The 24,791-nt window shown below is 46.1% G+C and overlaps 2 protein-coding genes across 2 annotated transcripts in view; both read left to right on the forward strand.

Moving 5' to 3' along the window:
* LOC308150702 (serine/threonine-protein kinase BRSK1-like) overlaps positions 1 to 2,945 on the forward strand; it is a gene marked incomplete at both ends in the record, with an annotated part of 15,051 nt that extends 12,106 nt beyond the window's left edge. Inside the window, 4 exons of the mRNA XM_080523506.1 lie at positions 1,020 to 1,143; positions 1,465 to 1,684; positions 2,474 to 2,563; positions 2,737 to 2,945. Of these exons, the coding sequence (XP_080379632.1) occupies positions 1,020 to 1,143; positions 1,465 to 1,684; positions 2,474 to 2,563; positions 2,737 to 2,945 (643 nt within the window). The remainder of the gene's footprint in view (positions 1 to 1,019; positions 1,144 to 1,464; positions 1,685 to 2,473; positions 2,564 to 2,736) is intronic.
* Positions 2,946 to 14,784: 11,839 nt separating this feature from the next.
* The window catches only part of LOC308150703 (carnitine O-palmitoyltransferase 1, liver isoform-like), a gene marked incomplete at both ends in the record, with an annotated part of 21,432 nt that continues 11,425 nt past the window's right edge, over positions 14,785 to 24,791 (forward strand). The window contains 6 exons of the mRNA XM_080523507.1: positions 14,785 to 14,925; positions 15,214 to 15,353; positions 19,550 to 19,721; positions 20,450 to 20,551; positions 21,193 to 21,330; positions 21,871 to 21,948. Of these exons, the coding sequence (XP_080379633.1) occupies positions 14,785 to 14,925; positions 15,214 to 15,353; positions 19,550 to 19,721; positions 20,450 to 20,551; positions 21,193 to 21,330; positions 21,871 to 21,948 (771 nt within the window). The remainder of the gene's footprint in view (positions 14,926 to 15,213; positions 15,354 to 19,549; positions 19,722 to 20,449; positions 20,552 to 21,192; positions 21,331 to 21,870; positions 21,949 to 24,791) is intronic.

The raw sequence follows: 24,791 nt of genomic DNA on the forward strand, positions 1-24,791 counted from the left end.
TTACTTACTTACTTACTTACTTACTTACTTACTTACTCATACACATTTGTATGCTACTGTTGTGGCCATAGATGAAAAGGAACCAGCACGGTTGCCCTATCTGTTATAGAAGCCTGTCTGTCTACTCTGACGTATTTCTATGCTCATCTCCCGCGCAGGCTGGCTAGTTCATAGATACAGTACAGGCCAAAAGTTTGGACACACTTTCTCATTCAATGCGTTTCCTTTATTTTCATGACTATTTGGTACATTGTAGATTCTCACTGAAGGCATCACAACTATGAATGAACACATAGGAATTATGTATTTAACAATAAAGTGTGAAATAACTCTGAAAAATATGTCTTATATTTTAGATTCCTCAAAGTAGCCACCCTTTGCTTTTTTGTTGTTAATAAAATATATAATAATAATATTTAATATAATATGTGTTAATAATAATATGTTATTATATATATGTATATATTTAATATTATTACGGTATTATATATTTTATTAACAACAACAAATATATATTTTATTAACAACAAAAAAGCAAAGGGTGGCTACTTTGAGGAATCTAAAATATAAGACATATTTAGAGTTATTTCACACTTTTTTGTTAAGTACATCAATGTGTTCATTCATAGTTTTAATGCCTTCAGTGAGAATCTACAATGTAAATAGTCATGAAAATAAAGGAAACACATTGAATGAGAAGGTGTGTCCAAACTTTTGGCCTGTACTGTATATGTCTACTAGCACGGCTGCCCTATCTGTTATAGAAGCCTGTCTGTCTACTCTGACGTATTTCTATGCTCATCTCCGGTGCAGGCTGGCTAGTTCATAGATATATGTCTACTAGCACGGCTGCCCTATCTGTTATAGAAGCCTGTCTGTCTACTCTGACATATTTCTATGCTCATCTCCGCTGCAGGCTGGCTAGTTCATAGATATATGTCTACTAGCACGGCTGCCCTATCTGTTATAGAAGCCTGTCTGTCTACTCTGACATATTTCTATGCTCATCTCCGGTGCAGGCTGGCTAAGAAGTCGTGGTTCGGGAACTTCATCAGCCTGGAGAAGGAGGAGCAGATCTTTGTTGTGATCAGAGACAAGCCCCTCAGCTCCATCAAAGCTGATATAGTCCACGCCTTCCTGTCTGTGAGTATCTCTCTGTCCATCCTCTCCTCATCTTTCATCCTTTCGTTCTTCTTCTCTCTGACTATGTCTCTCTCTCTCTCTCGTTCTATCCTCCTATAATTCTATCCTCCTCTGTCTATCCTTCGCTCTTCCATTCTTCTATCATTAGTCTTTTTCTCTCTCTCTCTCCCTCTTTTACAGTAATAACGAAGGGAATTCTAAGGGTTGTGCTGCAATTATAGAGATACTTAACATCTCTCACACAACATGCTCTCTCCCTCTCTCCCTCTCCCTCCCCCTCCTCCCTCCCCCCCCCTCTCCCTCCCTCCCCTCCCCTCCCAGATCCCCTCCCTCAGCCACAGTGTGATCTCCCAGACCAGCTTCAGGGCGGAGTACAAGTCCTCCGGCGGGCCCTCCGTCTTCCAGAAGCCCGTCAAGTTCCAGGTGGACATCGCCTTCTCCGAGGGAGAGAGGGAGCGAGAGAGGGAGAGGGAGCGAGAGAGGGAGAGGGAAGGCAAGAGGGAGACAGGCATCTACAGCGTGACGTTCACCCTCATATCAGGTAAGGGGGGTTGGTCTGAACATAGCTATACCAACGTCATGCTTTTGCTGTCGCAGCCCCTGACCTCTGGAACAGCATCCCCATGTCCATCAGACTTGCTCCTTCTACGGAGTCCTTTAAATCTAAACTCGAAACCCACTTGTATTCTTTAGCGTTCCCTGACTAACTCTGACTCTTGCCTTGTTTGTTTTGACGTGTTGTTCTGTTCCTCTGTTGTTTCTGTTGGTTGTTTATTTTCTGTTTCTTTACACTTTTGGTGTACTTTTACTGTAAAGTGTCATGTTTAAATGTGCTATATAAATACATTTGATTGATTGATTGATTGATTGATTGTTATTCAGTTCAGGATAGAGAGATTCGGGAGTCTAATGCTAGCTCTTTATAAGGCACAGCTGGTCCTCTTACTTTCTCAAGGCTGATGAATTCGGACGTAGATGTATAATAAACCTGTAGTCAGGGGAGGCGGTGGAGGTAGAAATCCGAGGACGGGCTCGGTTCCGTGTGAAAAAAGAAAGAAAGAAAGTATAGGGGTCTAATTAATTTTTAGATTACTAAATCTAAATCTAAGTGTCTTTATAGGACAATCTACTCTGTATACTGCAATTACACCTAGATTTTGGGCGGAGAAGCGGCGAACAAGCAACGCCAGCGTCCTCTCTCAACCAGCATTTTTTGAAAAGCTCAAATTTGTATCAAGGTTTTATGAAAGTTATAATTTTTAGATGACTAAATCTAAATCTACTGTAAGTGTCTTTGTAGGACAATCAAAATGTCTCTCTCTCTCCTCAGGTCCTAGTCGCAGGTTCAAGAGAGTGGTGGAGACCATTCAAGCCCAGCTGCTTAGTACTCATGATCAGCCCTCTGTGCAGGCACTGGCTGGTAGGTCCTACACGCACGCACGCACACACACACACACACACACACACACACACACACACACACACACACACACACACACACACACTCACACACACACACACACACACACACACACAATATCTGTGCGTTCATACAGTATATGCCATTCTCTCTCTCTCTCTTTCCTCTCCCAGATGAGAAGAACGGGCAGCTCTCCTCCCGTACCCCCGGTACCCCGACCCGCCAGAACTCCCGCCGTTCGGAAGGTGGAGGTGACCGGGGGGAGCGGGGGGATCGGGGGGACGGAGGGATCGGAGGCAGTGGGAGTGTCCTACAGAGGAGGGGCTCGGGGAAAGACAAGACCAGACTCCTGTCTGCCAATGGGACGCAGTCGCAGCCCTGACAGAACATTCCAGAAACAGGCAACGGGAGCGGGAACGGGTTAAGGAACGGGAACGGGAACGGGATAGGACAGAGACATCACACCCTGAGGATGGCACAGGCTACCCCGTCACCCAATGAGAAACGCAGATAGGAAACCCCATCACCCAATCAGAAAACACCCACAGGCTACCCCGTCACCCAATCAGAAATGCCGATAGGAAACCCTGTCACCCAATTAGAAACGCAGATAGGAAACCCCATCACCCAATAGGAAAAAGACACACTACCGCCACTATGCTTATAAAACCACCTGACCAGAAATGTCTACAGGTGAACATGTTCTCACCTGTTCATCGTGTGAAAGAGAAGAGAGAAGGAGAGAAATGCGGAACAAGTTGGAAAGAAAAGTGTCACAAAACTCATACCGTCGTCACTTGATGTTGATGTGCTTGCTTCAGAAGAGAAGATCTCAAGCTCCGACATTTGATTGAAAAGTCAAATAAAAGACTACAACCAATAAGATTCCAGCAGAGTTCAGTAGATCAACTCACAGTGGGTGGTGGTTTCTACAGCAAGGTGCCTCCCCCGCCCCCCCTCCCCCCTGCTAGTTAACAGGGATGCCGTTCACATGACAACCGATGTTGCTCTTTGGATACATTGATGGATTGATATATTCCAGTGGGAAATATTACGGGTCAAAGTAAACAAAAGGGACTTCTTTTAATCTAAGTAAAATCTGAAAAACAGGGAGGTTCGGTTTTATCACTGAATAATTCTCTAAGAAAGACTAATGAATTAAAAAAACAGAAGCATGGTGGAATTGAAGATAATGAAAAATGAAGACTTGTGGGGAAAAAGTAGAATGAATACGTCATTGTATCCAAGTAGCTCCAAAGATGTCGACAAAGCTATTTGAAGAACCGTTTTAAACAGCAGAACAGACAAAATGTCCTCCTCTCCTCACCATTTCTAGTTATCGCCTCACCTCACTGAATACAACTGAAACGAACTTATGAAACCATCTTGCCTTTAAATGAGGATACGCAACAGAGGAATCAGCTCGATTTCTGCCCAACATGCCAACAGGTATACGATGGAGGAAACCATCTCAAAACTGTCAATCTCCAACTGTCAATCTCCAACTGTCGCCGAACTCACACAGAGAAAAGAAAGGAGACACCCAACAGATAAACGTCTTTCAGTGAAACCTCTGAACCAGACCACTTAACTTCACCCAAATGAATGACGGCTCACTTCACAGGAAATTAACGTCACGATGTTCACTCAAAAGAGGACTGACTGAGCCGACGCCCTCTGGTTCCATTGTTGTCTTCAGTAACCAAAACTCCCCTTCCCAAAATGGCCGACAAAGGGCGCAGAATGATGAGGGCCGGTTCAAAGGCCCTGTACTCTTATGAAAAAAGACTTGAGTTCTAGAGGGAGAACTGGATAATGGAGGGAGGTGAGGAGGTGGAAAATGTCATTTCAAGAGATAAGAAAGACTGACTGAAAGTGAGACAGAGAGACTAACAATTGAAATGCTGCACACTGATTTCTACAGGAGGGGAGAGCAATGGAACACACAAAAAGAATGAAATCCAAGTTGTTTAGTTTTGTTTCTATTTTTCTTTTTGGGATTTGAGCGCAAAATGAGTTTGGTGTTTATCACCGACCGCAAGGAGGATTACGCTAACCGAGTGAATGTCAAAAAACGAAACAAAAAAACTATTGTCAAAGTATTTATTTATTTTATTTATTTCATGTATTTATTTGAAATGTATTCATTTATTTATTCATTCGTCTATTTATTTGTATGTTTTAGAGAGGATGACAATGGAAGTGGAGGATAGTGACAAGGGCACATGTGAGACAAGAGGAAAAAAGTTCTATTCAGAATCGGAACTATGGTTTGGAAAGATGGAACTATCAGCATCGGAATGGAAATACAAAATGTCCGCTGTAGTTGACACCCGATTGAACCCTCTTTTTCCTGAGCAAGGCAGGAAAACCGACCTCGTATTAATTTTTAAACGTTTCAAAAACCAATGCTGCAAAACTCCTTCCAGCTCCTATTGATGTTACTCTTTTGTCCTTATTTTGTTTGTTTTATTTATTTGTCATTGTTTATTGTTATAATGAAGATGATTTCACATTTAAAGACACAAAACAAAAAAAACAAAAAAAAACATGAACCAAGGATACATTTGATGCTTTGGGAATTTCTGGGTGAAAAAAAGGAGGATAAAAATCTTCTGTGAATTGAACAAACACTGGGCTCATAGACACTTGAAAAAGCAGAGGATAGCAGGGGAGGGTGGAGGTAGCAAGCTCCAAGTCCCTCTCCTTGCTCTTTGCTCGAATGTTACATTGGGACAAAAATATGGACACCACATCAAAATACTGACTGTATGTGTGTGGAGGGGTCTCTGCCACTGACAGAGGGTTTCTGTTTTGGGGGGGTCTGTGTGTGTGTGTGTGTGTGTGTGTGTGTGTGTGTGTGTGTGTGTGTGTGTGTGTGTGTGTGTGTGTGTGTGTGTGTGTGTGTGTGTGTGTGTGTGGGTGGGTGGGTGGGTGGGTGGGTGGGTGGGTGGGTGGGTGGGTGGGTGTGTGTGGGTGTGCGTGCGGGTGTGTGGGTGTGTGTGTGTGTGTGTGTGTGTGTGTGTGTGTGTGTCTTTGCCCAGCTCCATGTGCAGAACATGAGCAGTATTCTCTCTCTCTCTCTCTCTCTCTCTCTCTCTCTCTCTCTCTCTCTCTCTCTCTCACACACACACACACACAGACAGACACACACCCATACACACACACACACCCACACACACAGACAGACCCACCCAAAACAGAAGCCATCTGTCAGTGACAGAGACTCCTGCTCTTTCAGAAAAGAAAAAAACGAAGAAATGAATTAATAACCGGACTTGAAAACTGGAATGCACTGTCCTAAAAGAATTGTACACAATACAAATGAAATTGTTTCCCTCTCTCCTTCCACCTTTGGCCACCGCCCTCCATTCCTTAAGCCCCCCACCCTTCCACACCCCCCTCCACCTTTGTCCACCCCCCCCCCCCTGCACAGAGCACTGAAAGCAAAAGCAGGTTTTGTTCTAGTCACTCCTCCTCGTCGACACACACTCTCAACACACTAGCTATACCGCTGAGCGACCACTCCCTAGTCCCTACCACGCCTTCCATAAACAAGAACTGGCTTCACTGTACTGTGCCAGTGGAGGCTGGTGGCGGTAGACAGACATCGGAGGCTCACGGTAATGCATGGGATGGAAGTTTCAATACGGAAGTTTCATTCCTTTCCATGCATTACAATGAGCCCGTCCTCCGATTTCTACTTTCACCAGCCTCCCCCTGGTCTGTTATCTGACTGTATTCTCCTCTCACTCAATATCAGTTAGTGGAATCTGTGGCTCCATTCCGATAACCACACTGCGGTAGCAGTTCCATGTAAGGATGTGTCAACATTCTAGAATTGGCCGTGCATTCTGACTTGATGTGCTAATAGTGCTTATCTCGGGATGAAGCCTGTGTTTCATCAGCTAGGTCGCTACCATAGAGCCCATAAAAACGCAGCTAAAACGGATGTTTCTGTAGCTAGGTGACCACCTCCCGTTCAGTATGTTATCATATTGTCCTCTCACTTGATATCAGGTTAGACTACTATGTCTACAGCCATTAGTTACACTAATGGCTAACTAGCATAGCATAGGCTACAGTGGCACACAGCTAACCGCCGGGCGTTTTTGTAGCTAGGAGACCGACTGTAATGCTCTTTGTGATCTCAGACAGTCCATATCTGCTGTACATTCCCACCGGTGTGAAACCCGCATCGTTAGAGTTGAGATGAAGGAGAGGAGAAGAGAGGCAGTTCACACGCCTGCGACTTTCTCACTTAGCAATAATACGAATGCTAATAGTAGAGCTTAGCCCTTGTAGTGACTTCCTTCAAGTAAGGTCACTGGTAGGGATCATCATGGACCACTGAGTCTCTACCCTGCTCCCAGAAGTGTGTGTTGATCTCTTAATACGCGAGGAGAGGCTGGCGGAGGTGGAAATCAGAGGACGGCTCGTTGTAATGCATGTGGAATGGTATCAAACACGTCAACCTCCACCAGCCTCCCCTGGTGTACACCTATTCACTCCACCTCATAGATTGAAAAGTCATGGAGTTAAGAAATATGAATGGAAAGTACTGTAACTCTCTGTCTAGCGGCCCATGCTTAGGCTACAAAAATCCAATCTATAAGGGGAAGTGAACAAGTGCACACTTTGAAGGGAGAAGGCATGGAATTGGAACTGGGCCCTGTAGTCCCTATACGAATCTGGTTGACAGAGTCCCCAAAGCTAGCTGACCATGTAATGCTGCATGACACAATGAGAAGGCACAATAGACCCTTAGGTAAATGACAGTGAATGTTTCTTTTGTAACTGCATGCCATGCACATACAGTAGGTTTGAATAAAGTTTTCTTTGATTTGATTTTGATTTTGTAAGGTTGCAAACAGATCCAGCCTATAGGCCTGCCATTGCTCAATAGAGATAGCATAGTAAAGTAAGTAGTTTTGGGGCGCCTTAAGGTGATATGAGGTAAACGCCTGTCGTCATAGTTGCTCAACCTGTCTGTGTATTTGACCTCTCAGTGCTGTCGTCGTCCCGCCTCTACCCCGGCCTGTCGCCACAGTTCTAGGACCTTATGTCATCAAAAAGCTTATGTCACCCCCGAGCTGATTATGCCAGTGGACAGTTTTGCTCACAGAACCCCTAAGCTCTTTCACTCTTTCACCCAGTTCTCAAAACCCAGAGAGAGAGAGAGAGAGAGAGAGAGAGAGAGAGAGAGAGAGAGAGAGACAGCAGCAGGAGGGACTGGAACGAAACCCTGTGAGAAATTCTGTGTAAATATCCATTGAAAAATACGAAGGGGAGAGAGAGTTGGAAATGGGGGGGAGGGGGTTGGTTGAGGTTTCGGCTCTATTGTGGCTGAATTCGAACACTGCTATAGAAATAACTTCCACTCCCCTTTCTCCTTCACCTCAAATCTCCCCTCTCACGCCCCCCTACCATTCTCTCTTTGTATCTCTTGACCACCTACCCCCCCTCCTCTCCTCCATCCAGCTGAATATACCTCAACCCCCCCACCCCATCCTTATATAATCACGCCCCCCCCCCACCCCCCATGTCTCTGTCCATTGTATACAGTACGTATAAACCATATCTTCATTCTTTATCGACACCGTACTACTCACAATATGATTATTGTTGTCATCATTATTGATTATTGATTATTCCAATTATGATTGTAAAACTGTAATCTCTTTCCCCTCTCCCCTCACGCACAGTAGAACAACATTTTCTTAAAATTGAAATCCGAAATTGGGGATAAAAACAACATCATAGTAAAGACCATAAAAAGAGAAATGTCTGTATTATAATAAAAAAAATAAAAAAGTGCACTATTATGATTATTATGATTATTATTGCCTGTGATAAATAAAGAACAATAAACTACATCAGAAATAAAAAATGTGTCTTAATTATTATACTCCTGTAAATGGAATTGGCAACAATTGTATAACCTTTAAGAGAACATTTTCAAAATGAACTGCAGAATCATTAGTGTGTACATTTCAAAACTGCAAACTGCGACACTTTAAATGAATGTGCAATAACACTATGTGCAATATGACAACCCTAGGGTACATAAGGTTCAGAGAATAGGAAATGTTAGAATAGGTATAGCATAGCATAGAGTACAGCACAGTGTTTTATTTGTATAGTATAGTATAGTGGATAGTGTACATAGCCTTTATGTTATGTAAACCAGCTCTTTTCCCTTCTTGTTTTTAGTTTTTTTTTGTCCTAGCACCAGGGGAGCCCCCCCCTCCCAAATTTCGTTGTTTGGTACCTGTACTATATCAATGACAATAAAGACCATTCATTCATTCATTCATTCATTCATTCATTCATTATGCGCTGTCGAGTTGTCTGCCCGTTATTAACCAATACTCTCGGGTTCCTAAATGATGTCGGCCTATTATTTTTCCCTTCTTGTTTTTAGTATTTTAGTTTTTGTTTGTTTTTTTTCCTAGCACCAGGGGAGCCCCCCCTCACAAATTTCGTTGTATGGTACCTGTACTATATTAATGACAATAAAGACCATTCATTCATTGTAATCCGATGTGTGGACCAATGCATGGATGATGCGCTCGCGACAAGGCGTTCACCGGGCGTGCCGTGTGTCAGAAACAGGCGGGGTTTCCGGTGTGACGTCATTGATGAATTTCGGCCCCCTATAGCCGTGATTTCCCCGGAGCAGCACAGCCCACTTCTGCCTGTTTACAGTAGGAGTGGTGGAAAAGCCAGGAGGGAAAAAACTGAAACGACTGAGGGTCTGAAAAAACTCCATCTTCACTCAACGTTGTCGGCAAGAAATCTAAAGGCCAAAATAAGGTATTTGTCTCATATGTGACGTATCAACTGTGTTTTTCTTGTTAGGTTTGGCTGCATTTGTTTTGTGCGCTTGGAGGTTTTTGGTCAATAACGCACAGTTCCTCTTTGCCGCTTGTGTGACGCCCGTCAACTTTCGTGTGGCGATGGATGCGAAATGTTGAATGGACCACCCTGCCTGCGCTCGATGTGGAACTAGATCGTTGTTATTGACAACGCGGTGTAGTAGCAGTTTCAGACGAATATTAGTTTATATATATCCTGAAATAAAAAGGAAAACAGTGTATTTCTAGGAAACAATACTTCATTGTTAAATGCTTTCAAGGGTGTTGTTTTTTTTCCCGTTGAACGTGGGAGGGTTGTTGCGACTTGACAGTGATGATGGATAATAATAACATTCTCGAACCCTCCGGTTTAGGGCTTACTTAGGGTGAAAACAGATAACTGTACAAAAGAGACACAAATACACGTGTGACGCATTTGTCTAATAGTGTATGCCTACTGTAAACCCATATGTTTCAATGACAGAAGAAAACTTTTTGGAGTTGCCGCCTCCTCCTGCCAAATTGTATTTGGGGACATCATCCTGCAACAAGTTGTAACTGATACCGTATCAGTAATGATGACCCTGTGTCATGCCCGTTAGGAGCTACGCCAGGGGAGTTAACTCTTTGGTGTTAACCGGTTTGGAAGTGGAAGGTTGTGAGTTCGATACCCGCTTAACTACTCCACCCCGTTGTTTGCCACACTGGTTGAAGTGGGACAGTCGGAGAGGGCGTGTCCAAGAGAGGGCATGTCCAGGAGAGGGCGTGTCCGTGAATCAGAATCAGAATCAGAAGACGTTATTGCCATGACATGTAAACATGTTAGGAATTTGGTTTGGGACAATGGAGCACGGTTTACAGCAGGACAGGTGCAAGACAGGACAAGACAGTGCAAACCAACATCAAAGTGCTAGAGTCATAATTAATATAAATATAAAGTGCAGAGATCAAGTGTTCAAGTGTTCATATCCAGACAGTCCAAAGCTCTCTGGGTGGGGGTGGTGGGAGGGTAGATAGATAGGGGTCAGTTCAGGGGGGGGGGGCAAAGGGCAGCCAGTCACCCTCACGCTTGGTGTTGTGGCCAGCACAGCCGGTACAGTCGCGGGTTCGATACCCGCGTAGGGCCAGCTACTCTACCCCATCGTGCGCTACAATACGTTTGCTTTACATTTTGTTAAACAAATAGATTAGTCAGGCTTGTTAGTTCACAGCTATCCTATGCTTGAACGTGTATGTTGCTACACACAGGTAAATGACATGGTTCACCTGCCCAGGTATAGGCTATATTCTAACACGGGTTAATTCTAGATTTGCAACAGCGGCCTTTGATGTTAACGTGTTAATAATCTCACGGAGAGTCTGATTTAGTGAGACAAAAATGTTGACTACTGCAGTTCTCTAATTCAAATAGTCATGTCACCACAAGAGGAAAGGGTGAAGTAGAAAATGCTATTAATAGAATAGGCCACTATAAATTCTCCTACGTAGCCTAAAGTTTTGTTTTGTAGCTTAATTTGTTTTATAGACAAGCATGTAGGTGAGTATGAGGTGTAAATAACGTCCAGGGATTGAATGGCCCGCCGAGTCTGCGCACTGTGAATGTGGTTTGAAGAATTTCGCGCTCACGTGCACACACACTTACACACACACGCACGCACGCACGCACACACACACACACACATACACACACACACACACACACAGACACACACACAGACACACACACACACACACACACACACACACACTGACTCACTCACATATTCACTTTTTTTCTCTCTCTCTTCCTTCTTTCTATTTACTTTCTTCCCTTCAACACTTTGGATTCATGACAAACCTGATCCGCCACATAGTAGTTTCTATTTCTGTTGAGTAGTGCAGTTTCCAAGTTACTGGGTGCAAACGTTTCTGTTACAAGTCAAACCTCAAAACCCGTTTCACCACTACCCAGAAAGGCATCTGTAGCCCAGGCTGCGAGGGACATTTCAACCTTTTTTCTTTTATCTTCCATTCAGTGGAGGCTGGTGGAGGTAGAAATCGGAGGACAGGCTCATTGCAATGCATGGACAGAAATGAGGAATGGTATCAAAAAACAGTGTTTGACCCCCTCTCCCCCGCACACACACACAGACACACACAGAGACACACACACACACACACACACACACACACACACACACACACACACACACACACACACACACACTGCAAGTTGTGGCTCTGTCAATTGTTTCTCTGTTGTGGCTGTGTGGAGGCTCATCACTATGGAAGTTTGTAATGCAAAACAATGCTTTCCTTTATACCCTCAATACCGTGTGTGTGTGTGTGTGTGTGTGTGTGTGTCTGTGTGTGTGTCTGTGTGTGTAACTATAATAATTGAAGTGTCAGTGAGTGCACTGTCACCTAGTTTACACACCCACCCCCTTCGTCCTACTCTCTCATTCCTCTCTCTGCCGAAAGCTACCGGACACGAGTTTCGTGGCATCTTTCTGCACACGCGTTAACTTCTGCGGTGTTGCGTACCTTCAGCAGTGGACGGACCTCAGTCAGGATATCCACGTCAGCACTTTTCCAGCACATCAGGCCATCTAAAAATGAAACGTAAAAAACACTTTCTCTTTTGTCTTTATCTTTATTGAACATAATAAAGATAAAGACATACTGTATCTTGTCTTATCTTGTCTAGACAAAAGATAAAGTGTTTTTTGGGGGGACTTTTAATTAGCCATAGGCTACTCATTTCACCACATCAACAGCACCACATGAAACAACAGCTATAAGTGATAGTCACGGGTATCTCGGCCAATCATTTTGTTGTTTTTGCTGTACAGTCCATTCACTTTCCTTGTTAGCACGACACATTGTCCACATCTCCATTTCCAGTGACATCGCACCTGACATAAATAATCATGTATGCTCGTCCATGAATTGTGCTTTCATCTAATGTTACGCTAATACGGGAATCAAGTGATTTGACATTAGAAATGAATTTGTTTTTCATCTCTTGTGCAATGTGCTCTACAATCTGGGCACATGAACGATCGGATCGGTGAGTAGGACCGACTGTATAAGGCATCCTTTCTTTAGCGACAGTATAGGCTGCCCTGAACGAACTAGCTGTCTCCTTATACATACTGGAGGTGAGTTCTGCTACTTTCTTCGGAAGCACTTGCTTTTGCTTGAGCTCTGCTATTTCAACAGTTTCAACGTTAGGTTTCATAACAGGGCAGCTGAATTCAAGTTTGGTTTCTTGGATGAAAACCCCAAACTTTCCAGGCTTGTCGCCTCGGTCGGCAGCAGTGGCCTTTTTTTGGGCGGCATGATAGCTAGCTACTGAATGTTTTCTTCTCAATAATCGTGTTTTCACGTTCGCAAGCTCTCAACGATCATATTCTGCTGTTGCACAATATTCTACTGCGCCCCATATAATAGTGTCTTGGTGGTAAAGTGCAGGCAGTCAAAGGCATACTGTCATTCACAGGAGATTAATGGTGCGCGTAGTTCTTTTGGAAAACGTGTTTATTTTAGAATATTTATCATATACATAAATATAAATAATACTCATTACATTTACATTTTTTATCAAATAATGGTTGTGGTAATGTATTATTAGCGACCCCCACAGATGTATGATTTTACTGCTTTCATGGGAGCTCAGACCTTCCTTATGGGAGCTCAGCTCCCATTGGCTCCCACATAACTCGAACACTGGGTACATGCACACACACACGCACACACACACACACACACACACACAGATAGGAAAAGGAAGAGAGGGATGAAAACAGCTATGAAAGTGAATACGGAAATATGCACCAATCAGTCGCTCCGCTGGTAAAAGAGAAGAGCTAGGAATGACAGAGCTGTGTCAGTTAGCCCTTAAATCAACACACACACACCCCCCCCCCCACACACACACACACACACAGTTAGCCCTTAAATCATCCAACACACGGTACACCACACACAAAAACTGTGTGTGTGTGTGTCTCCATCCTTAAATGTGCATGTACTGTAGGTCAGCAACGATATTAACAAGTTGTGTGTGCGCGCGTGTGTTCAAGCTTGCGATCTAGAATTCGTCCTGTTGCTATGATGTGAACTGTCACACAATAGCGTCATGTGAACTTTACCCCAGTTGTGTGTGTGTGTGTGTGTGTGTGTGTGTGTCACACACCTCTAGTCTGTGCATAATTGTTTTCACTTCCGTGTGTACTGTACACTGCGTCAAAGCTGTAAGATCAGCAATACTCTCCTCCTCCTCCTCCTCCCACTCCTCCTCCCCCTCCTCCTCCCCCTCCTCCTCCTCCCTCCTCCTCCCCCTCCTCCTCCTCCCACTCCTCCTCTACCTCTCCCACCTGGCTGTACGAGGACACTACCCCTGGGAGAACCTGTTTGCGAGAAAAGGGACGTTTAGTGTTTAACCTTTTCACACAAGTGCAATTAACTGTCTTCAGTACACCATGAAAACCCCACAAGTGCCCTACAGTTACTGCAACATGTATTGGGACACTGTTATTCTGTCTAACAAACATTAGCGTTAGTCAGGGCAAGTGGAATTCCTGTATTCATAGTTACTATCAGTGTTGTTGTTAGCGATTAGCCTACTATCTGCGATATTCCTGCAGCGCAGTAGCTAAAGTAAACAAGGATACGATTGTAATCATCAGTAGAATGTTATCACCTGTAGTGATCAGTAGAATGTTATCACCTGTAGTGATCAGTAGAATGTTATCACCGCAGTATCTTAAGTGACCTCTCTCGTCATGTCTGTGTGTGTGTGTGTGTGTGTGTGTGTGTGGGGGGGGGGGGGCACAACATTCAGACAGAGATATGATATTTCCTTTACTTTATTGATTTCACATGGCAGTATACTACCTCACTGAAGTATACTGTATATACAGTGTATATATACGGGGGACGGAGGGAGGGACAGAGGGAGGGAGGGAAAGAAGGAGGAATGTCGGTTCGAATTACACATTGACTCTTGAAGGCGTTCTTCAATCATTAAAAAAAAAAAGGGGGAAAAAGGGGGGTGGGGGAGGTGGGCCCACATTGAAATTTCCATCTTTATAGATTCCTTCCTGATTTGTAATGGGAGGGAGGGGGGTGGGCGGGGGGGGGGGGTTGGGGGGGCCTGTGGTCGCTAATTCAAACCATGCATGTGGAATCACGCCAGCATGTCTGTCTCCAGTAAGAAGCAGTCGGCTACTTGTTGCGCCCGATTCAAACAAGGCCCAAATTCAAATTCACTCGTGTGTTTTGAACCACAACATCTCAACGTCTCAACATGCAGCTGACTCCATTTCTCCGCCCTCTCCTGAATGTGTGTGTGTGTGTGTTGTTCTTGTCGTTTCCGTAGCGATGGCGGAGGCCCACCAGGCAGTGGCATTCCAGTTCACCATCACCCCAGAGGGCGTGGATCTCCGGCTGTCCTCCCAGGCCCTGTCCCAGGTCTGCCTGTCTGGCCTCCGCTCCTGGAAGAAGAGGCTCAGCCGCATGAGGGTAGGCTGTGTGTGTGTGTGTGTGTGTGTGTGTGTGTGTGTGCGCGTGTGTGTGTGAAGAGGGTAGGTAGGTTTGTGTGTGTGTGTGTGTGTGTGTGTGTGTGTGTGTGCGCGTATGTGTGAAGAGCGTAGGTAGGTTTGTGTGTGTGTGTGCGTGTGCGTGTGCATGCATGCGTGAGAGTGTGTGTATGTATGTATGTATGTATGTATGTATGTATGTATGTGTGTGTGTGTGTGTGTGTGTGTGTGTGTATATTCACACTCTATCTGTCCTCTTCTCTCGGGACAGAACGGAGTCATCAAAGGCGTGTACCCCGCTAGCCCCTCCTCCTGGCTGTTCGTCGTCGTAGCGATCCTGGCTACCATGTACACACGCTCCGACCCCTCCATGGGTCTCATCGGCAAGATAGAAGAACACCTACCTGTCAGGTAACAAGGAGGGAGGGAGGGAGGAGGGAGAGATGGATAGAGGAACACCTACCTGTACTTGTCAGATAACAAGGAGGGAAGGAGGGAGGGAGGGAGGGAAGGAGGGAGAGAGAGATAGAGGAATACCTACGTACCTGTCATGTGACTCATGTAACAGGTGGAGGGAGGGAGGGATGGAGGAGGGAGGAGGGAGAGGTGGATACAGGAACACCTACAGTGCCTTCTGTCAGTGTACACCTGTGGTGGGAAGGTGAGGGTAAAGGTGAGACTAGGAGTCAAAGGTCAAAGGTCCACAATATATATTGTAATTTATTATTTATTAATAATTTATATTGAACCACAATATCAGTTTTTATTGTTCTTACAAGCACAGAGAACACTGGACAGAACCCAGCTCAGAACCCTCCTCCTTAAAGAAAGACAATCAAGGACGAAGATAGGGAGAGTGCCAGTGGGAACACACAATCTCAACAACAGGCGTCATAGCAACAACAGGCATCATGGCAACAACAGGCATCATGGCAACAACAGGCGTCATGGCAACAACAGGCATCATGTCAACAACAGGCATCATGTCAACAACAGGCATCATGGCAACAACAGGCGTCATGGCAACAACAGGTGCCACAAGGACACATAAGGCCAATGCACACGGCGTGCGATTTTGACGCACCACAAAATTCGATTTTCAACTCACAGCATTGAAGTCTCTGAGAAAATGTCATCCCAATGCACACGGCGTGCGATTTAATCGCACCGTGAAAATTCGATTCCATTTGTTTTGAATGGGACAAAGCACACGGCGTGCGATTTTGTCGCACTGTCAAATTTTGTCAAATGTTGTGGTGCGACGGATTATTGCGTCACAATGGGACAATTGGGAAAACTTCAACTGGTCTATCTAAATTAATTGAGTTACTCATAACGGGGAGAGAGACTGGAGAATAAATTTTTGACTGTCTCCTTTTTTGAAGAGAAGTTAAAGGCTGAAGGTCTGACCCAAAAGGTCTGATACAGTACATACACCTACGGTACATGAAGGGTTTATGACGTACAACATTATCATTTCATTTTCATATCATATATTTCAAATACATACTGGACACAACGGATAATGGATGCCATTTGGTAAACCTCATCTTCTTTTCAGTGTGCCAGGCACATCATTCACTAATCCGTGGCACAGCTGAATGACCATCTAGCACGACTGAATGACCAGCCAAATTATACACATGTTGACACTGTCCACTGAAAACCGGACATCTGGCAACCCAAAATTAATATTTACTCTACTGTAGATGTCAACCAGTCAACCTGACATCTTCAATTGTGGATGGAGCAATCATCTATTTGAACGGTTTGACAGTCAAGGGCAAGATATGAACATCACCATCAGCCAGCCACTACACCTATATAGCCCACAGCTGCCACTACTAGCTCTACGAATTACTGCATGCATGATTTATTCATACATAATAATAACAATCGAGCATGTAGGCACAATATTGTAGCGTGAACGCAGGAACATTCGCTGGGGTTGATCGATTTCACCTGCGGCCCTGCCCGCATACTCTGTCCAGGACTCTATTTCAGACAGAGCCGGGAGACGGGCAGGCGGTTGACGGTTCACGCTGGGTTTTGGGTTCAGAACCCATTTCATGCTACCGGACTAACACTCATCCTGGGGGGTGGTGTGTTCGCGGCTGGTTAGGGCCGCCGGCACGGAAGAGCTAGCCAGTCAGTGGGCTTTATTGTTTAGGCCTAGTAAGATAGTCGGAACCGGGGCGTCCACTAGGAGTGTCACCCAGCTGCAGCCGTCTATTGGGAAGTGTTGGCCCGCCGTCACACTTCCTCTGTTCCTGCGCCACCGATGGTCAGCCAGACGGACTCTTACCTATTGAGCCTCATCGGTTGGACGCAGTGCACCGCTCAGACCCCACGGGGGGGTCTCAAATACCCGGCGAGTTACGTGCCCTTTTAATTATTTACTATTCAGCCAATATGTCCAATGTTTGTCTTATTTATAGGCCTATGATTATTTGAATGAGATTAATTTGTACTACTGTATATTTATGATGATTAATTGAGATGCATGGTCAGTTGTGGAAGTTGAGTCCTAGGGGCGAATAGCTAGATGTTGGACTTGAGTAGCCTAAGCCAATTTGCATATTTTAGTGTGCCGTGTAGTGGTGAGCACCCGGTCTTGCTGACTGCCCCTTGTAGTGGAGTTGTGTGGTGTCCTATGGCCTCGTGTCGGCCCGTATGGTTATGCTGTGGCTCGATATGAGCGTGCTTCTATGTGTGGCTTTATGAGCGTGCTGTGGCTCCAATAGAGCGTGCCTTTTTTGTACACTGTTTGTAATGGTAATTAGGGAAACCAGGTCTAACTTATTGAACTATGCCGTCCTCCGAATCTATGTCCGCCTGATCATCGCCCATAATAATAAAGTGGCTTTTATAATACACCTTTCTGGCTGTGTGTTTTGTGCGCTCCCTCTCCTGACATTTTACCAATACCCCTAAATCAGGGGACCCACATATTGTATTACAATATGTCCAGTTGTATCTTGTAGAAATTGTGGAAGCAAGGCAAGCAATATTGGTAGAGCCTATTGTAATCAGCCTGCCTGGTCCGACTACGTAACAATAAAGTAACAATTGAGAATGGAATGTTGTGTGGTGCGACAAAATCGCATCGCACGCCGTGTGCATTGGGATGAGATTTTCTCATAGACTTCAATGGTGTGAGTTGAAAATCGAATTTTGTGGTGCGACAAAATCGCATCGCACGCCGTGTGCATTGCAATCGAATGTTGTCCGGCGACAAAATCGCACGCCGTGTGCATTGGCCTTTACATTACATGTTTGGCATTTAGCAGACGCCTTTATCCAAAGTGACTTACAACAAATACTATGTCTGAGTAAGTGAATCATCTATCCATCAGTCATCGTAAGAAAAGTAATCTGTGCTCGAGCCAGGTGCCATTGGCAGTCACAATGCTAGAAGAAGGAAGAATTACTCAATATAGCCGTGGATTTCCACAACCTTCAGACACCATCTTTTGCCCGGCAACAGCACATTAACAACACTGTCAGTGAATATTCAGAAGGGCAGGCTTATCATGTTGGTGATGCGGCAATATTCTACGTACCATAATGTTGACAACATTTCTATCAATAATATTTCTGTCAATAACAGAGAGAGCAGAGGCTTCCTCCTAGACAGCAACCGCAGGAGGGGGGGAGGGAGAGAGAGAGAGAGAGACGGGGGGGGGGGGGTCATTAATTAATCTAACATAACATTTCTATCAATAACATTTCTATCAATAATAACCCCCCCCTGGACTTCTGTTGAGAAACTTCGGTGGGGATGCCATTTTCATGATAATTTCCCAAGCGGTCAGTGTTCTGCTTTTCAGGAGTCTTTGACAGAGTTTGACAGACACACTGACTCAGCATTATCCTCCTCTGCTAGAGTGACCTCTACACTCTCATTCCACCAGCTGTATACTCTATGTTTGTGCTTTTTAAGTAACTCTTAAGTAAGAGTTTTCAAGGTGAGGCGGTGTTGACTGTGTTGGTGTGATGTAACAGCTCACAGTCCACCTACCTGCTTTATAGACGCTTTATTTCCTGTTACTGGCTAACGCTCCTGTATACACACAGAACACACCACACACACACTCTTATCACTGCGCGCGGGGGGTGTCTAAGTCTCACCCAAGTCACATGATGTGTGAGCTAACTAACTAAACTAAACTCCACTGCTGTTGAGATAACTTTTAGCTTCAGGCAGCTCGGTACAATTCCAGACAGTGTGGAGAATATGGAGAATACAGCCACTGTAGACTGTTTTCGTAAGTAATTATGCAGGTGTTACGGTCAGGGCTGCCGCCACTTACACAAAAATGTTCTCCTCTCAGGTTAGCCGCGCATTGATCAGTCTCTTCGTTTTCAGGCCCAAATAAAATGTTGTCCCCTTTTTGGGCCATCGCCAGTTTGCACCCCTGTTGATATAAAATGATTTACCTTATGTGACAGCAGCTGGTGAAACCAGGAACAAACAAGTCGCCAACCAATCAATCAAAACCTCTCCCTCCTATGCCCTCCTTCAGTACTCTCACCCTCATCTCCTCTCACCTTCACCCTCTCTCTCTCTCCCCCTCCCCCTCTCTCTCTCTGCTCTCCTCCCCCAGCCTCTCCCTCTCCGCCCAGGGCCAGACCATGGTGTCAGCCCTGGTGTTCAGCACCCTGCTCTGGCTGTCTCTGATCCTGACCCTGAGGTTCTGTCTGAAGGTGCTCCTCTCCTACCACCGCTGGATGTTCGAGCAGCACGGCCGCATCTCCACCACCACCAAAGTCTGGGTGGTACGTTACGTGTGTGTGTGTGTGTGTGTGTGTGTGTGTGTGTGTGTGTGTGTGTGTGTGTGTGACAGTGAGTGCATGCGTGGAGGTAGTTCACAACCAGCCGTTGCCTTTATGAGACCCTTCTTTATTTCTATTTTTTACACTGAATTCTGCATGTCTGTTGTTGTGGTTGTTGTTGTTGTTGTTGTTGTTGTTGTTGTTGTTGTTAGGCTTTGTTTTTTTTGGTAGGGTGTCGTGTGCATGTTGTGTTTGTAATAATAATAATAATAATATTAACTTTTATTTGTATAGCACTTTTCCTGCAAATGTTGCAGCTCAAAGTGCTTTAATCATTATATAATCATAATTTAATTATTTAGTCATTTAAAGGCAATATTAAAAAGATAGGTTTTTAGTCTTGACTTGAACATATTTGCTGAGGTTCCATCCCTAATGTAAACTGGCAGTGCATTCCACAATTTGGGTGCATAAAATGAGAATGCAGCCTCACCAAAACTCTTCTTTTGTACATAGTACAATCATTGTACATCATACACTAGTAGTAGGTGTCTGACTGAAGTTGTGTTATCTTGCAGGATGGCTTTTTTGGTATTATCCATTTCTGTAGATTAATTAATGATCCCCCCTGTCTCCCTCCCTCTCCCTCCCTTCCTCCCTCTCCCTCCCTTCCTCCCTCTCCCTCCCTTCCTCCCTCTCCCTCCCTTCACCTCTCTCTCTCCCCCCCTCAGACCCTACTGCGGTTGCTGTCTGGGAGGAAGCCTCTGCTCTACAGCTACCAGACGTCCCTGCCTCACCTCCCCGTCCCGCCCATCAAGGACACACTCCAGAGGGTGATTGTGTGTGTGTGTGTGTGTGTGACAGGGATGAAACAGTCCTGAAACAGTCCTGAAACAGTCAACTTTAAGTTGTATCCAGATCAGTGGAGGCCGGTGGAGGTAGAACATCGGAAACCATTCCTCATTCATGCTTTTCACAGTACTCAAACACAGTACTCATGGAGATTTCAAGAGCGAGCAAGAGCAGTAAGACCAGTGAATAAAAAGTGAAACAAAGCATACTCAGTAAAAACAACAATACAAAACAATGTGTCGGTTTGTATTCTGTGACAGAGACATCAGTGTGTGTGTGTGTGTGCGTGCGCGTGTAATGTCAAAATGCACTGATAGTATTTATGTCCTTTAGATATATTGTACATTCATGTGGACATACACAAAGTGGGGTAGTGGTGGTCTAGTGGATAGTGAGTTGGACTTGTGATCAGAAGGTTGTGAGTTCAAATCCCGCCTGAAACCACACCACTACTAGTGTGCCCTTGAGTAAGGCACTTAGCCCTCAGTTACTCCAGGGGGAATGTCCCTGTAATTCGTAATTGTAAGTCGCTTTGGATAAAGGCGTCTGCTAAATGGCAAAATTATTATTAATTATTACAAAGCATTTAAAATGTCCGTTCCTCTCTCTCTCTGTGGGTCAGTACCTGGAGTCCGTGCGCCCGCTGCACAGCGGCCCGGGGTTCGATAGGATGACGGCGCTGGCGGCCGTGTTTGAGAAGAGCCTGGGGAACCGGCTGCAGCGCTACCTCAAACTCAAGGCCCTGTGGGCCACCAACTATGTGAGTAGAGTCACTGATAGAGACACACACCACACACCACACTCCACCCCAAACCCTGAGGCAGTAACACTTGCCACCTGGTTTGGGCGAGGTTTATGTACTCTTACATGTGGCCTACGTTCTCTGTGAACTCTACCCTACTTATCCAAGATGGTGGACCGTCAATGGAGTCTTACTAAAGTCTCATACTAAACACACAGGTACACACAGGTACACACAGGTACACACAGGTACACACAGGTACACACAGGTACACACAGGTACACACAGGTACACACAGGTACACACAGGTATACACGGGTACACACGGGTACACACGGGTACACACGGGTACACACGGGTACACACGGGTACACAGTACACACACACACGCACACACACACACACACACACACACACACACACACACACACACACACTGTCCAGTCTATTCACTGTAGTTTCATGGTGGTTGTTTTCATCCAGATGGGATTTTACCTTTACCTTTCTTATCCCCCCCCCCCCCCTCTCTCTCTCTCTCTCTCTCTCTATCTCTCTCAGGTGAGTGACTGGTGGGAGGAGTATATCTACCTCAGGGGGCGTGGTCCCATCATGGTCAACAGCAACTACTATGGCATGGTAATGTTCTACCCATCTTTACCACTCTCTCTCTCTCTCTCTCTCTCTCTCTCTCTCTCTCTCTCTCTCTCTCTCTCTCTCTCTCTCTCTCTCTCTCTCTCTCTCTCTGTGTGTGTGTGTCCCCCAAATCTCCTCCCACTGTATTGTGACATTCCTGAGTCAGAGCTGGGAATACCTGCCATGTCAGGAAAACTGCCTGTACTGACCTGCCTAACCTACCCCCCTTAACCTACCCCCCCTTAACCTACCTCCCTTAACCTACCTCCCTTAACCTACCCCCCCTTAACCTACCTCCCTTAACCTACCCCCCCTTAACCTACCCCCCTTAACCTACCTCCCTTAACCTACCCCCCTTAACCTACCCCCCTTAACCTACCTCCCTTAACCTACCCCCCTTAACCTACCTCCCTTAACCTACCTCCCTTAACCTACCCCCCCTTAACCTACCTCCCTTAACCTACCTCCCTTAACCTACCCCCCTTAACCTACCCCCCTTAACCTACCTCCCTTAACCTACCCCCCTTAACCTACCCCCCTTAACCTACCTCCCTTAACCTACCTCCCCTTAACCTACCCCCCTTAACCTACCCCCCTTAACCTACCCCCCCTTAACCTACCCCCCCTTAACCTACCCCCCTTAACCTACCCCCCTTAACCTACCTCCCTTAACCTACCCCCCCTTAACCTACCTCCCTTAACCTACCTCCCTTAACCTACCTCCCTTAACCTACCCCCCTTAACCTACCCCCCTTAACCTACCCCCCCTTAACCTACCCCCCTTAACCTACCCCCCTTAACCTACCTCCCTTAACCTACCCCCCCTTAACCTACCTCCCTTAACCTACCTCCCCTTAACCTACCTCCCTTAACCTACCCCCCTTAACCTACCCCCCTTAACCTACCCCCCCTTAACCTACCCCCCTTAACCTACCCCCCCTTAACCTACCTCCCTTAACCTACCTCCCTTAACCTACCTCCCTTAACCTACCTCCCCTTAACCTACCTCCCTTAACCTACCTCCCTTAACCTACCTCCCTTAACCTACCTCCCTTAACCTACCTCCCCTTAACCTACCTCCCTTAACCTACCTCCCTTAACCTACCTCCCTTAACCTACCTCCCTTAACCTACCTCCCTTAACCTACCCCCCTTAACCTACCTCCCTTAACCTACCTCCCTTAACCTACCCCCCTTAACCTACCTCCCTTAACCTACCTCCCCTTAACCTACCCCCCTTAACCTACCTCCCTTAACCTACCTCCCCTTAACCTACCTCCCTTAACCTAACCCCCTTAACTTACCCCCTTAACCTACCTCCCCTTAACCTACCCCCCTTAACCTACCCCCCTTAACCTACCCCCCTTAACCTACCCCCCTTAACCTACCCCCCTTAACCTACCCCCCTTAACCTACCTCCCTTAACCTACCTCCCCTTAACCTACCCCCCTTAACCTACCTCCCTTAACCTACCTCCACTTAACCTACCCCCCCTTAACCTACCCCCCTTAACCTACCTCCCTTAACCTACCTCCCCTTAACCTACCCCCCTTAACCTACCCCCCTTAACCTACCTCCCCTTAACCTACCCCCCCTTAACTTACCTCCCCTTAACCTACCTCCCTTAACCTACCTCCCCTTAACCTACCCCCCTTAACCTACCTCCCTTAACCTACCTCCCCTTAACCTCCCCCCCTTAACCTACCCCCCTTAACCTACCTCCCTTAACCTACCTCCCCTTAACCTACCCCCTTAACCTACCTCCCTTAACCTACCTCCCCTTAACCTACCCCCCCTTAACCTACCCCCCTTAACCTACCTCCCTTAACCTACCCCCCTTAACCTACCCCCCTTAACCTACCTCCCTTAACCTACCTCCCCTTAACCTACCTCCCTTAACCTAACCCCCTTAACTTACCCCCCTTAACCTACCTCCCCTTAACCTACCCCCCTTAACCTACCCCCCTTAACCTACCCCCCTTAACCTACCCCCCTTAACCTACCCCCCTTAACCTACCTCCCTTAACCTACCCCCCTTAACCTACCTCCCCTTAACCTACCTCCCTTAACCTACCTCCCTTAACCTACCCCCCTTAACCTACCCCCCTTAACCTACCTCCCTTAACCTACCCCCCTTAACCTACCCCCCTTAACCTACCCCCCTTAACCTACCCCCCTTAACCTACCTCCCTTAACCTACCCCCCTTAACCTACCTCCCCTTAACCTACCTCCCTTAACCTACCTCCCCTTAACCTACCCCCCTTAACTTACCTCCCCTTAACCTACCCCCCCTTAACCTACCCCCCTTAACCTACCCCCCTTAACCTACCTCCCCTTAACCTATCCCCCTTAACCTACCCCCCTTAACCTACCTCCCTTAACCTACCCCCCTTAACCTACCCCCCTTAACCTACCCCCCTTAACCTACCTCCCTTAACCTACCCCCCTTAACCTATCCCCCTTAACCTACCTCCCCTTAACCTACCTCCCTTAACCTACCCCCCTTAACCTACCCCCCTTAACCTACCCCCCTTAACCTACCCCCCTTAACCTACCCCCTTAACCTACCTCCCTTAACCTACCCCCTTAACCTACCCCCCTTAACCTACCCCCCTTAACCTACCTCCCCTTAACCTACCCCCCTTAACCTACCCCCCTTAACCTACCCCCCTTAACCTACCCCCCTTAACCTACCCCCCCTTAACCTACCCCCCTTAACCTACCCCCCTTAACCTACCCCCCTTAACCTACCTCCCTTAACCTACCCCCCTTAACCTACCCCCCCTTAACCTACCCCCTTAACCTACCCCCCCTTAACCTACCCCCCTTAACCTACCCCCTTAACC

The sequence above is a fragment of the Nansenia antarctica genome (assembly GCF_963989245.1).
Source record: "Nansenia antarctica genome assembly, chromosome: 2".
Classification (NCBI taxonomy): domain Eukaryota; kingdom Metazoa; phylum Chordata; class Actinopteri; order Argentiniformes; family Microstomatidae; genus Nansenia; species Nansenia antarctica.